Raw genomic sequence first — 13,393 nt, forward strand, 5'->3', positions numbered from 1 at the left:
AAAAAAAAAATCTCTATGAATGTTAATGCACAGCCAGCAAACATTTATATAGAACATTCCCCAGAAAGCTCAAAGGAAATTAAGCCAAAATGATCAAATGCTGATGATTTCCCCAGGGAACTGTCCTTGTCCTTCTACGAGAAATAGTCTCCAAACCTACATTGCTAAAATAGACTGTCTTCCAGCGTTCGAACGTGGCAGTCAAAAGAAATCAAGAAAAGGAGGGGCGCTGGAATCTGCCCCTTTCGCAGTTCTGCATCTGTAAATGGAAGCGAAGCAATTTTACAAGAGATTATCTCCGGTGTGAATAGGAAAGAAGCCACTCTAATCTCAGAGTACGGGAGGTCCCCCCCCCCCCACCTTCTTCTCCTTCCTCTTCATCCTCGCCGGAGTTAAAACAGCAGCTCTGCTATTCTCTGAGATACTCGCGTCCGAGAAGGCGATTCTCCATCTAGTGATGGGAAGAGTCCTAGTTGGGCATCCCCACGACCCCCTAACGGGCGCGCAGGGACACTACCAAGAAGGCTTTTCTGCCACTCACAGCGCACGGCGGAAACTGCCTCGGTTCCGACCAGTAGATAAGATTTTCTCGGTCTCGAGTATGCAACGCTCAATCGACTTTCCAAGCAGCACAGCGCAAAGTTGAGGGCAAGGGAAGACTGCGTGCGTGTGTGTGTGTGTGTGTGCGCGCGTGAGTGAGTGACTGGATCGCTGGTGTTGGGGCGGGCAGTAAATCAAGGGTGGGGCCAGCGAGGGGAGGAGGAAAGCAAGGACTGAGAGAGGCAAGAGCGTGGCTCCAATCCCAGTTAACCTGCTGGAGCCCATCCTGCCTGCTCAGAGCCCCTGCACCAACTCACCCAGTCCCCTCTCTCCATCCTCCTCCGCCTTCGTTCCCCGTTTCCTCTCCTTCTCTGGCTGCCTCCTCCCCCTACAACCCCTAACCCCCGCCCCCCGCCCCCCGCCACTCTCCATCAGACCGGAGGACGAATGAGGAAGACGTGCCCGCAAATTGGGGCAGCAACTTTCCCCAGCTGGTCTCTGGGCTCCGGGAGCAGAAGCGCGCCGGTCCTCCGCCGTCCGCGGCCCACGAAGGAGGAGCAGCAGCGGTGATGGGCTAGCGGCAGAAGCGAGGAGCCCCGAGCGAGCCCCGCGTCGCCAGCCAGCTCCGTGTTCCCACGCCCGCGCCCTCGAAATCTCTCCGGGGGGGGTGGGGGGAGCGCTCAGGGGTGCCGCCGCCGAGCATCCCAGGGAGGATGAGGCAGGGAGCCGGCCCGGGCGCGCTGCATCTCGCGGGCGTGCGGCCGCGGCTGGGGCTCGGCAGGAATTAAGAAGCCGAGAAGATGGAGAGCCGCGCACTCCTCGCCCAGCCCGGGCTCCGGACCAGGGACACCGGCTGGGCGCTCCTCTATTTCCTCTGCTGCGTCCTCCCCCAGACCGCCCCGCAAGTACTCAGGATCGGTGAGTGAGCCCCGGGGAGCGCTCCGGGCCGCCGGCTCGCGGGACGCGGCGGCTCCCTGGGCCGGCGCGAGGGCAGCGGGTCCCGGGGTGGCAGCGCGCGCCGGGCGCAGGGGCAGAGCCCGGGGGTGGCGAAGGCAGCGCGCACGGGAGGCTCCGGGAAAGGGGAAGCCGCGTCACTGCTGCCCTCCCGGCGAGTGCCGGGCTTCCCCGCCAGGGACGGTTGGCGGGTTTTTTCAATCCGGGCTTCGGGAACGCGGGCAGGAGTGCAGGGGGCCAGGCTCTCCGGGGCGGGCACCCCACTCCGGGCGCGGGGTCGCGCGCGGCTGCAGCCAGTTGCTTCGGGCGCGGAGATGCGCTCTCCGGCCGTCTGGGTGGACGTCGGGCGGTCCAGATGCGCAGCCCCGGTCCCTGGCAACCCGGGCGCCGGGGAGTCAAAGGCATGTCCGTATCTCAAGAGTAAAATGTGGAGACCGCGGGGATTTCCCACAGCCGGCTAACCCCGAGCTTCCAAGTTTTCGTCCCCAAGTTGCGTTCTTCTACATGGATCCTCCAAAGTCTGGAGGGTTCCACCAGTGTGGGGCAGAGCCCGGATCTGGCTCTGTGGCCGAGAGTTCAAGGAGGGGAGAGAACAGTCAGCCAACACCAGGAGCAGGCACCTAAGCGCCCCATTTGATCCCCAATCTGCCACGCCTGCGGGCCACTGAGAATGATCCAGTCCCCCGTCAAAATAACTCCCTGGAAGACTCTGGACTTCGTTCTCAGGTGGGATCAAAAGAGACTGGGAGGCTGAGTGTAGGAGCCCTGGGGCAGCCTAAAAAAGAGCAAAAGGCAAGGACATTGGAAGGGGGGGGGGGCGGTACTTTGCTAGGGTGTGGATTTCTATACCTACAGGCACAGCGCCCACCGCGGTGTAGTGGAGACACTGAGCGATTTCTAGGCTGTTAGGGTGGAGGTGGGGGGTGAAAAACCTCTTTGCCTTTAATGTTCTCCCTTCCATACTAAACCCAATCTCTATTCCCTTAGTCTCAGCTTGCCCTCCTCCTTCCCCAATCAGCTATGCCTCTTAGACACACACACAGAGAGCCACAGGTGAAGCTGTGACACCACATGGGCCTCCCAGCTTTTCCAGTCTCCCGCTGGAGGTAGCAAGAGTGAAGTCCTGAGTTCTAAGGGTTTCTAATTCACACCCTTTCCAGGAACCCACAGGATCTGCAGGATGTGCACGGAATAGTGTAGAGCATTCCGCCCAGCGAGGCCCCTGAGCAGCTGAAATTTCTCAATAACTTTACTGATGCTGGCCTGCAATTAGCAAACCTCTTTCCAAAGATTCAGAAACTAGTTCTTGTCACTCAACATGACTATTTTGTTAAAAAAAATAGAGAGAGAGAAATTTACTACTATGAAATGCATTTTCTCCAGACATGTGGGATCTAATTTTCAAAAAAGATCCCTAATACTAATTTTTACTGCAGATATATTTTTCTAGATTACAGATAATGATAATGTGCATTTTTGGATAATTTAGACTGTCCATTAAAAGAGTTCTAAAGCATTCATTGTACAAAAAGAAAATACTACTTGTAACTAAAATACCCTTCACCCGAAGTATGTTGTAGCCTTAATATCCTGTCCCCCCCGCCACCATGGATGCAATCAGCCCTCCACAATCCAATAACAAAATTTCTTTGAACAATACTAAATAAATGATGAATGCGTTACAATTTCCAACACCTAATAACTTAATTGGTGTTTTGCTTATACCTTATATATTTTAAAGGAGACAGATCTAAAAAGTGAGAGAGAGAGAGAGAGACAGAGAGGGAAATCTTGACATACTAGAACAGGCTATTCCAGCCAATAGCCCTTCTTCCTGTATAACAAACTTAAGGTAGCATTTTCCTCCCCTGCATTCCCCAAATCTAAAGGAATTCCCAGAAGGGGTGGAAAAGGATGTTTTAAAACATATTTGTTCACAGATCTGAGTATTTACAAGCAATTACACTCATCCATTTAAAAGTGGTTTTCAAAGTGAGAACAACCCAACATGATTCACTGACCTTAAAATATATGGTACAGGATAATGAGATTTCCTTTTTCCAAACGGAAGCTGAAATGCATAAAGTAAAATTGCATGGCCTGATGCTGTTTATGTGCAGTACAAATGTCTTACTCTTTCTGGCTCTGAGTGACCTGTGGTTGGTGTAAACACTACATGTATGTACCTCAGGACTGTGCTTACTTTTAAGTGGACATTTCAGCACCATGGAAACCAGCCTTAGCTCAGAGGCAACCTGCCTCTCTACAGGGAGTTTCTTATGTCAGCCAAGTCCAACACGGAATACAAAATATCAAAGGAGTTAGGGACTAAGCAAGTGTGTAAAGTGTGTGGGGAGCAGGGAGGGGGGAAGCAAAGAGAAGAATTAAAATGTGTTGTTTTTTTTTTTTTTTTATCTCTCATCCTTTTTCTCTTTCCTACAAACCACAAACCATCCAACCAACCAACCAACAAAAAGGGGCTCTTGATTATTGACTTCCGTGTTTTCCAATAACTTAATATATCCAAAGTAGACCATTAATGTTAGGCGCCTTGCACTGTGCGTATATGAAAAGGCATTTGAATGCTTCAATAAATTAATTGGTGGTCTACGTTTCTTGTGAGTGTCTGCTTAAATTTCAGCTATTGAGGAAAATGAATGAAAGGTATAAACTTTAAGATAAAATTCATGCCTGCTAAATATTAACGAGGTCATTTAGTATGCACATAGGCATGGTTATCACACATACTGTGGCTATCCTTTGTAAAGTTTACAACCTCATGTCATAGATTAGAGACATGAAGGGGGTCCAATGGGATGTAGGTTCCCTAAACATTACCACTACCTTCCAGAGGTTGCCCAGCAACCTGCATCGAAGGGAAATATGGTTAGCTACTGGGAATTCCCTAGGGGATGTTGGATCATCCTTTCTTCTCTGTATACATATGGTATATGTTAACAACTAGTTAATCTCTGTGTATCTAACCCCCCCCCCCCGCCACACACACACACACACACACACACACACACACTTGAGCTTCAGAATCACATGGCTAACCAACCTGTACCTAATAGTTACAGCAGGGTCTGGATGACCTTAGTTGACAATGGCACACCTCCATTAGTTGAAATAGAAAAGAGAAGAAAAGAAAGGAAAGGAAAGGAAAGGAAAGGAAAGGAAAGGAAAGGAAAGGAAAAAAATTTCTTGGACAGATGCATCATACTTGTAATAATAATCATAACAGAAAGATATATTTATATACTATATTTTTACATATCATGTCAACATACACAGTCAAAGAGGTGGGGGTAAAAGCATAGAGTTGAGAGTTAAGTGGTGGGAACCAGGCTTTCTGACACGATTTGTTGCCACAAAGCACAAGTTTGGGTCCCCGCTCCAAGACTCGATGGCTATGTCAGCCAGAGTTGTTCAATCTCACCAGGCCTACATTTTGTATCTGAAAAATCCAATTAAACAATTGCAACCTCACAGTGACGTTAATAAGAGTACAAAAAACAGGGGCGCCTGGGTGGCGCAGTCGGTTAAGCGTCCGACTTCAGCCAGGTCACGATCTCGCGGTCCGTGAGTTCGAGCCCTGCGTCGGGCTCTGGGCTGATGGCTCAGAGCCTGGAGCCTGTTTCCGATTCTGTGTCTCCCTCTCTCTCTGCCCCTCCCCCGTTCATGCTCTGTCTCTCTCTGTCCCAAAAATAAATAAACGTTGAAAAAAAAATTAAAAAAAAAAATAAAAATAAAAAAAGAGAAAAAAAAAAGAGTACAAAAAACAGAATATAAAAGTGCTCTCAGCAGTATATGCATACATTAATTGCATTATAATTGTTTTGTGGTTTTATTTTTACATTATTATTATTATTGTCATTCTCTTTCTGAACAGACTCAATAGTAAATGTGTTATATTTTTTATTACACATTTAATATTTCCGAGCCCAGATCACTCCTCTGAATTAGCAGTAATGCTGTCTGCCTTTCCTGTTTCATAGGGAGGGGATCAAAGAAACAATTTTTGTGATGTGCAAACAAACCACTAAAAACTATATTAATATTATGTAATCAAATATGGTAAATAAAGAGAAATATTGTGGAAATTTATATCGATAGCATGGAAAGTTAAATGACAATATAGTTGTCCAGATGATTTTATTTCCTTAAGACAGATCTAAATGGATTTTATTTTAATTATCAAGTTGGCCATAACATCATTTTTTAATATTTATCCCTAAGGAGGCCCAAAGCTCCAAACTTTGCCTCGTGTATATTTGTTTGTGTTTTTGCTTGTGAGTGTAGAAAACTCACAACCTCATTCATTAGCCACGAATTCCTTCCTTCTTTTAATATTCATTCTTCACTCAGCAGATCTTTACGATGTGCTTATTCCTCTACCATGGGCCAGACATAATTCTAGATAGAGGCCGTGTGCACAACAGTGAACAAAACAGATAAACACACCTCCCCCTGGAAGCATATATTCTGATGGTGTATGCTGTATGTAACCGCTGAAGTTTTTCATTAGGACTTCAATGCAGACACGTTTTACTTTTTAATTCCAAATGTTACTCTCGAAGAGTTTTCAATTAATCTTGTGCCATCGATTTATTATATGAAAGGAATTGTCAACATAGAATAAGTTCAAGCCCACAAAGGCCCAGAGGACAGAGTGGGTTCATTCTGCCAAACCTAGAACAGAAGCTCTTAGGGAGATCTGTTTGGCCTGAGGTCGATTTCACCCTGACAGAGAGTGTTCCTAACATCAACTTGAGAACTCCATCGGTCCCTGAAAAATCTGAGAGAGAAATGGTCTGAGAGCATGATGAAAGGAGAGTGGCTGATATGAACATATTTCTGCACACATGCAGATCTCTTACCATATTGTTTTATCTGCATGATTCTTCTTTTCTGTAATATTAATTTTACAAGCCCAGTGTTTATCCTACATAAACCTAAACTGTAGCTGCCTTTCCTGTATGGTTTCTCATCACCAGTTTTTAATGAGAAGACCATGACTTGGTAACTTTGCCTAAGTTCAAGTGCTGGTTACTAGAAAGTCCAGAACTTGAAGCTAGCTATTCTGATCTCAAGTTTCAAGCTCCTTGCATTAAAGTATGCTGTATTGTGTATGGACTTATCTGTGCAGTTAGATAACCATTTAAGCTGAGATCAAACATAGGTGAGCTGTTGCTCCCAGTGACTCAGGGATAACCACATCAATCAAAGTTAAAGTAATTTATTTTTTTTTTAATTTTTTTTTCAACGTTTATTTATTTTTGGGACAGAGAGAGACAGAGCATGAACGGGGGAGGGGCAGAGAGAGAGGGAGACACAGAATCGGAAACAGGCTCCAGGCTCTGAGCCATCAGCCCGAGAGCCCGACGCGGGGCTCGAACTCACGGACCGCGAGATCGTGACCTGGCTGAAGTCGGACGCTTAACCGACTGCGCCACCCAGGTGCCCCTAAAGTAATTTATATTTGAGTATATTGTAGGCAGTTAGCAAAGAGAAAAGTTGGCATTGTTATTTGATTCTCCATAATTTCTCTTTAAGAGGGGGTTAAGGAAGGCAATTCAGTTGGAGGGAAAGCCTAGAAAACACACCATTTATAATCAGATTGTTCACTTCATCGAAATGGTTTTGAGGGAGAATTGATGGAGATAGTCTGGTGGTGGTGATTTCCCATAGCCTCTTAATACCCTTCTGTTGTTCCACTGATAACCATATAATGTAGAAAATATCATCTATGTTCTAGAATTTTCCAGAAGTTGTTTCTCCTAGAAGAAAGACTGGAGACTGCCAGGTAGAAAGGAACTCTTTCCTAACTGCCTTTTCCTAATTGGCTGACCTTGAAAAGATTGCTAATGTGGGGAGAATGTTGAGGAGGGGGCTGTTTTGTTAGCTAGAGAAGCAGAAATAACCACAGACTCATGGGTTTGTGGCAAAAATGAAATGCGACATCGTATGTAAAATGAACGTCATATGGTAGAGTTGACCAAAGCACTTCCCCTTCTTTCTCCCTGTTAATGAACAGGGAAGGAATTTTGTGCTGTAATTTATTTGTGTGGCTAGGTATGGAGAAATGCTGTCCCTTAGAGAGTCAGGAGACAAGTTTATATTAAAAGCTTTTTGTGATTCTGCACGAAGAAACCTGTTTCTTTTCTTTTTTTTTTTTTTTTTTTTTTTTGACTCCAGCGTTTCGTACATTTTCCTTATCAGAGGACTCTTAACTTGAATCACAGCTATTAATGTCTCACTGAACATATCTGTTCTCAGAACGTATCTGAGGAAACATTGGCCAATACAATCGCTGAAATTTTCAATGCACACATAACTCACATGACCGCACACCTAGTGCTTCTTCAGGTCTAACTAAAATGCTGTCCACTCTAAAGAACTTTTTTACAAAGCTTAAATTGTAAAATTGATCTTTGAACAAGAGGTTAGGGGCAACGACCACTGGGTGGTTGGAAATCCTCACATAGCTTTTGATTCCCCCAAAACTTATCTACTAATTGCTTACTGTAAACCGGAAGCCGGACGGAAAACATAAACAGTTGACGAGTTTAGATTTTGTAGTCATATGTATTATACCCTGTATCCTTATAATAAAGTAAGCTAGTATAATAAAGTAAGCTTATTAAAAAAATAATAAGAGAACATACATTTATAGTACTATACTGTGTTTATGGGGAAAATCTGCATATAAGTAGATTCATGTAGTTCAAACCCGTGTAGTTCAAGGGTCAATTTTACATCTAAATGTTTGAATACTTGTTCTTTATTATATTGAAAACATTCTTAAAACCACATTACCTATCCTGAAAGGTATGTTATTTTTATTACCGCAAAATGTGATATGGGACAATTTTCCTGATTTTTTTCACTACACTTACTTTTTAACATGGTTTTAAATGGAAAAATATTAAATTTATAATATATTTTCCAAGACTATAATCTGTAGTAAATTAAAAGTCTATCTTTATTTAAAGTTCAAGCTACTTATTTCTTTTTAAATGCATATCTGATTTTTTTCAATGATCAATTTTCATGGAGAAATGAAAATTTCTTTTTAAAGTAAAAAGAAATGTATACCAGCTACATAAACTTTGTAAGTTTGTCTTGATTTACTGATGAGATCAAGCTGTCATATCAAATTGGAAAAACCTGTACTCTTATTACATCAACATTATAGTATTAGTAATAATAAATCAAATGGAAAAAATGGTTTATCCTGGAGGATAAAACAAACAAACAGGTAAAAATATTTGATTTTGTATCTATGTTATTTATGAACTACTAAAAAATAAAAATCTTTAACTTCCCCAAATCACTTAAATGATACTTTATTCTTTTTGTTCTTATAAAAAATTGTAAGGTTTTTTTTAAAGCATGTAATTTTGTCTAATGCTATGTTAACATATTTATTAAATACAATGTAAAATTAGTTAGAAAGTGGAAATAAGAGGCAAGGACATTGATTAAATGAAGAGTATACTCCTACTGACCACAAATCAATCTCACAGAAACACTCTACAATAGTGAAAACACTTTTCTTTAGCCCTCTAAATCCTTCATATATCAGTCGGTACGTTAGTTGCTAAATACATTTGAAAGATTATCCTGTTTTATGTCTTCTGATGAATTACTAGTTTATTGCTGTCCTGACTTAAGAAAACAAAACAGAAAATACAACAACATACAAAAGTCTATGAGTACTCTTTAAAATTTCTACTGAATAATGTTCCAAAAGGAGCTCAACAATGCAGATTTTTGTATTAGAATTCTATATGTCCGTTTTCATTTCATAGAAATCTAATGATTAATTGTGGTTATCATCAGTTATCAGTTTAGAGACTTGTAATTCATTAGTACTTACTATTTTCCTTTAAAATGCACAATGGAAATTTAATACAATGCGTTACTTATTACACTGAACAAGTCTAAGATTATAGACTATGTTAAGGCTTATTCGACTGATTGAAGCAACCCCAAAATGGGGTGGTGCACACATGCATCCATGTCCCAGTTGAGAGGGCCTAGAGACAGTGACACCCCGGTAGAAGTGAGCACACCTTGCACCCAGGTACACCTGGAGAAATGGACAATTTGGGGACTGAAGGAGAAATGTACAAGATAAGCCCGAAAAGTACAGGAGCGCTCAAAAAAAATCCCATTGATGGGAATATGTTATTTATTTTTAAAATTTTTTTAATGTTTACTTATTTTTGAGAGAGAGAGGGAGAGAGAGAATGAGCAGGGGAGGGGCAGAGAGAGAGAGAGACACAGAATCCAAAACAGGCTCCCGCCCCGAGCTGTCAGCACAGAGCCCGACGCGGGGCTCGAACTCACGGACTGAGAGATCATGACCTGAGCTGAAGTCGGCCACTTAACCGACTGAGCCCCCCAGGTGCCCCGATGGGAATATGTTAAAGGGACACAGACACCAAGTACCCGGCTCCCAATGGCCAAAACTGTTACAATTTGAGTCGCAAAATTTTAAAAAGTATTAGATTATAAGCCAAATTATAAAATAAATACCCACGAGTCCATACTGATATAGGTAAATGATTAAATAAATAAATAAATAGACAAAAAGAGAGAAATCTCCCTACACAGAAGAGCCAGGTGACCAAGGCCAGCATCACAAGTGATGAATTGTGACAGCATCTACCTTTGAGGCAAATAGCACTTATCTACTTGGTTTTTCTCCCCCAATCCCAACCCCCACTCTAATCACAAGAAAAACATCAAATACTAATAGAAAATACCTGACCAATACTTGTCAATTGCCAAGTCATAAAAAACAAAGACTGGAAAACTGTCACAGCCTAAAGAAGCCTGCGGAGAGCCGACAAAGAGGTGTAATGTGTTTTTTTTTTTTTTTTTAAGTTTATTTATTTGAGAGAGAGCACGTGAGCAGGGTAGGGACAGAGAGCGAATCCCAAGGAGGGTCTGCACGGTCAGCACAGAGCCCGACGCAGGACTCAAACTTACGAACTGTGAGATCATGACCTGAACCAAAATCAAGAGTCAGATGCTTAACCAACTGACCCACGCCAGAGTCCCTGTAATATGGAGTTCTGAATGGGATCCTGAAATAAGAAGAAAAAAAAAAAAAAAAGGACATTAGGTGAAAACTAAGGACATTTGAATCAAGATCGATATTACTTCTAATAGTGTATCAACATTGCTTCATTTTTAACAAATGCACCAACCTCATATAAAAAGGTGTTAACAAGGAGAAACTGGAAATAGAGTATATAGGAACTCTGTACAACGCTCACGAGTTTCGTGTAAATCTAAAATTGTTCTAAAAATAAAGAAATAAGGTGTATTACAAACCAAAAACAAAAAACCCACATCTTTGTTACTAATTCTGCAGTACATAAAGATCTGTAACTAATTGTATCAAGGGAAATAGAAAAATGATTGTCAATTCCATGTAATAGCTACATAAAAAGTTTTCTACAGTATCATAAAAAAAGACATACAGCATCTAATGTTGGAAAAATCATGAAAGAAATAAACTTTATATAAAAATTGTTATTGATAAAATATGATGGTTATAGGTCTTCTTTAGAATTCGTCAATAACTTTGCAGAAAATCAGCCATTCACTGTTTCTATCCATTAGCATCTAGTTACTATTCTATGCCTTTTGTACTTAATTAAACATAATTTAATTTTGAATATCGATTCAGGCATTGTGACATACTCTGGTAGAGGCATTCAGTGCTAATGTCTTTGAATTAATACTCATAGCAAACTATTTGTGTGGATTTCTTTTCTTAGCAAAATTATCTAAATAGGCCCTCAGAAAATCAATACTTAATTCCTAGGGACAATAAAATACTTCATAATTCAAATTGGAGAAAGCACGGTGAAAATCAGTGATTTTTTTATGATGATTCCAGGGCAACTTTTAAGGATTTTCTTTTTCTTTTTTTTTTTTTTTAATTTTAAACTCCTAAACTTTTGGATTACATAGTTTGGCAATCCATAAATAGAAGTTGCATTCCAGTGACCTGTGTTTATATTGTATAAGATGTTATTGTACTTCATCTCCTAAAAATGAATTAGTCAGTTAGAGCCATCTTTCAAGTCTAAAGGCAATATTTGCCTTTTGAATTCTGGGTAGTGTGTGTTTCTTTTGTTCTCAGTATATATTTGAACCCTAAGGCTGTTTCTATACATGTTCACTGAATTGGCAAGAGCCGTTATTTGCAATTGTGAATCATTTAAATGTTCAACAGGAGGGAATGGCTAGGAAAAGAATAGAATAAGCCCAAGAAAGAAAGATCTATTAAATATAATTTTATGATGAAATTTATGTGTTAAAGATGGAAAATGCTTAGAGAATGGTGCAGACCATAGTACATGGTTTTACGTACTTTGGATTGAGAATGTATGCAATTCATCCTTGCTTATAGATAAGTACTACAGGAGAATGAATGTAGAAAAGGGAAGCCCATTTGTTTTGCTAAGATGGTGACTTTTTCTTTCACTCTGATTCCTATTAATGTTCTTGTTCTTTGCCCAATTTAAAAATGCTTGGTAAAGGTCACCATTCTGTAGTTTCTAGATTAACCTAGCAGTCATTGGCACGCGGTTTGGCACATTTCTAGCCCCAGTGATTCTTAGCTTGGCCGTGTCACGTAACTTTTTAGATCTATTCCCTTTTCTGTCAGAGGGGAACTGGTGGTGAATAGGTGCCTGGGTGCACCAGCCAGTCCCTTCCAGATCTGTGTTCCCTCTACAGTGTTGGCTGTGCCGTATTGTCCTTGGTCTGAACTGAGATACTGCACAAAGTCACGTAACCCCATGATACTCAGCATTTATAGCCACGGCATCACGTGTGTGCAAATGCAACATTGTTCATTTCCCTGAAATTAAATTTAACTATGCACACAAGCCCCTTTTTCCAACAGGACTACATCAAAGTCTTCACTTGCAATTTAAAATGTAAATTTTTTAGGAATCTCATTTCTTCCTTCCCCATACAGGGATCAAAGACTCCTCTCTTTAGGCGAGAGGCATTTGCTATCATCCCTCCAGGACATCCCCTGGGTGAAGCTTGTATTGTCTGATCCTGGGTATTGGCTTCTAACTCTATGCATCTGCTGCCTACACCCTAACTGGGGAGCCCACGTTGGCTCACTCTGGGGCTGCTGACCCTCTGAGACTAGTCTTGCAAGTGGGCTGTTTACCCAGACAGCATTAAGGAAGAATCTCCAGCAGCAAGTTACTTCCCAGCCTGGTTGTTATCTCAGACCCTTTCTGTTCAAGCGCACAAAGCTTCTGAGTTCTCCTTCATGCACCTCGAGGCAGGTGTGCTCTGTGCTCTCCCAGAGTACACATTGTCCAAGGGGGCTCTACTGGCCTCTTATCCCCCAAAGTACAAGAAGGGGAAGCAGAGAGCTGAATTAATCTGAACTCTGAGCTTCAGCCTGCAAACAAAATGGTGGTATTTAAAGCAGAGTTTTTAAAATGAAGACAACAATGAGGCACCTGGGTTGCTCAGTAGGTTAAGCACCGGAATCTTGATTTGGGGCTCAGGTCATGATCTCGTGGTTTGTGGGATCGAGCCCCACATTGGGACTGTGCTGACAGCGTGGAATCTACTTGGGATTCTCTCTCTCCCTCTCTCTCTCTGCCCTTCCCCCACTCGTGTGTGTGTGTGTGTGTGTGTGTGTGTGTGCGCGCGCTCTCTCTCAAAATAAATAAATAAACATAAAAAATAAAATAAAATTAAGACAACAACAACGGAAGCAACAGTGTGAGTAAACTTCTGAAATTTCAGTTTTCTGTCTTTTGTAATCCTAAGCTTTTAAGACTAAATTCTCTCCCTCTCCCTCTCTCTTTATATATATACACATATATATGTAATTATTATA

The 13,393-nt window shown here is 42.0% G+C and overlaps 1 protein-coding gene across 6 annotated transcripts in view; it reads left to right on the plus strand.

Moving 5' to 3' along the window:
* The first annotated feature begins 626 nt into the window (after nt 1–626).
* Nucleotides 627–13,393, plus strand: part of GRIK1 (glutamate ionotropic receptor kainate type subunit 1) — a 372,168-nt gene continuing 359,401 nt past the window's right edge. For 4 of the 6 annotated variants that reach the window (XM_045501535.1, XM_045501537.1, XM_045501536.1 and 1 more), the window contains exon 1: nt 1,237–1,458. In XM_045501535.1, coding sequence (XP_045357491.1) covers nt 1,341–1,458 — 118 coding nt within the window. In that variant the 5' untranslated portion in view covers nt 1,237–1,340. Of the gene's footprint in view, nt 1,459–13,393 lie in introns of all 6 variants that reach the window. The other 2 variants (XM_045501539.1, XM_045501540.1) reach the window with 2 other exon arrangements.

The sequence above is a fragment of the Leopardus geoffroyi genome, chromosome C2, assembly GCF_018350155.1.
Source record: "Leopardus geoffroyi isolate Oge1 chromosome C2, O.geoffroyi_Oge1_pat1.0, whole genome shotgun sequence".
Lineage (NCBI taxonomy): Eukaryota > Metazoa > Chordata > Mammalia > Carnivora > Felidae > Leopardus > Leopardus geoffroyi.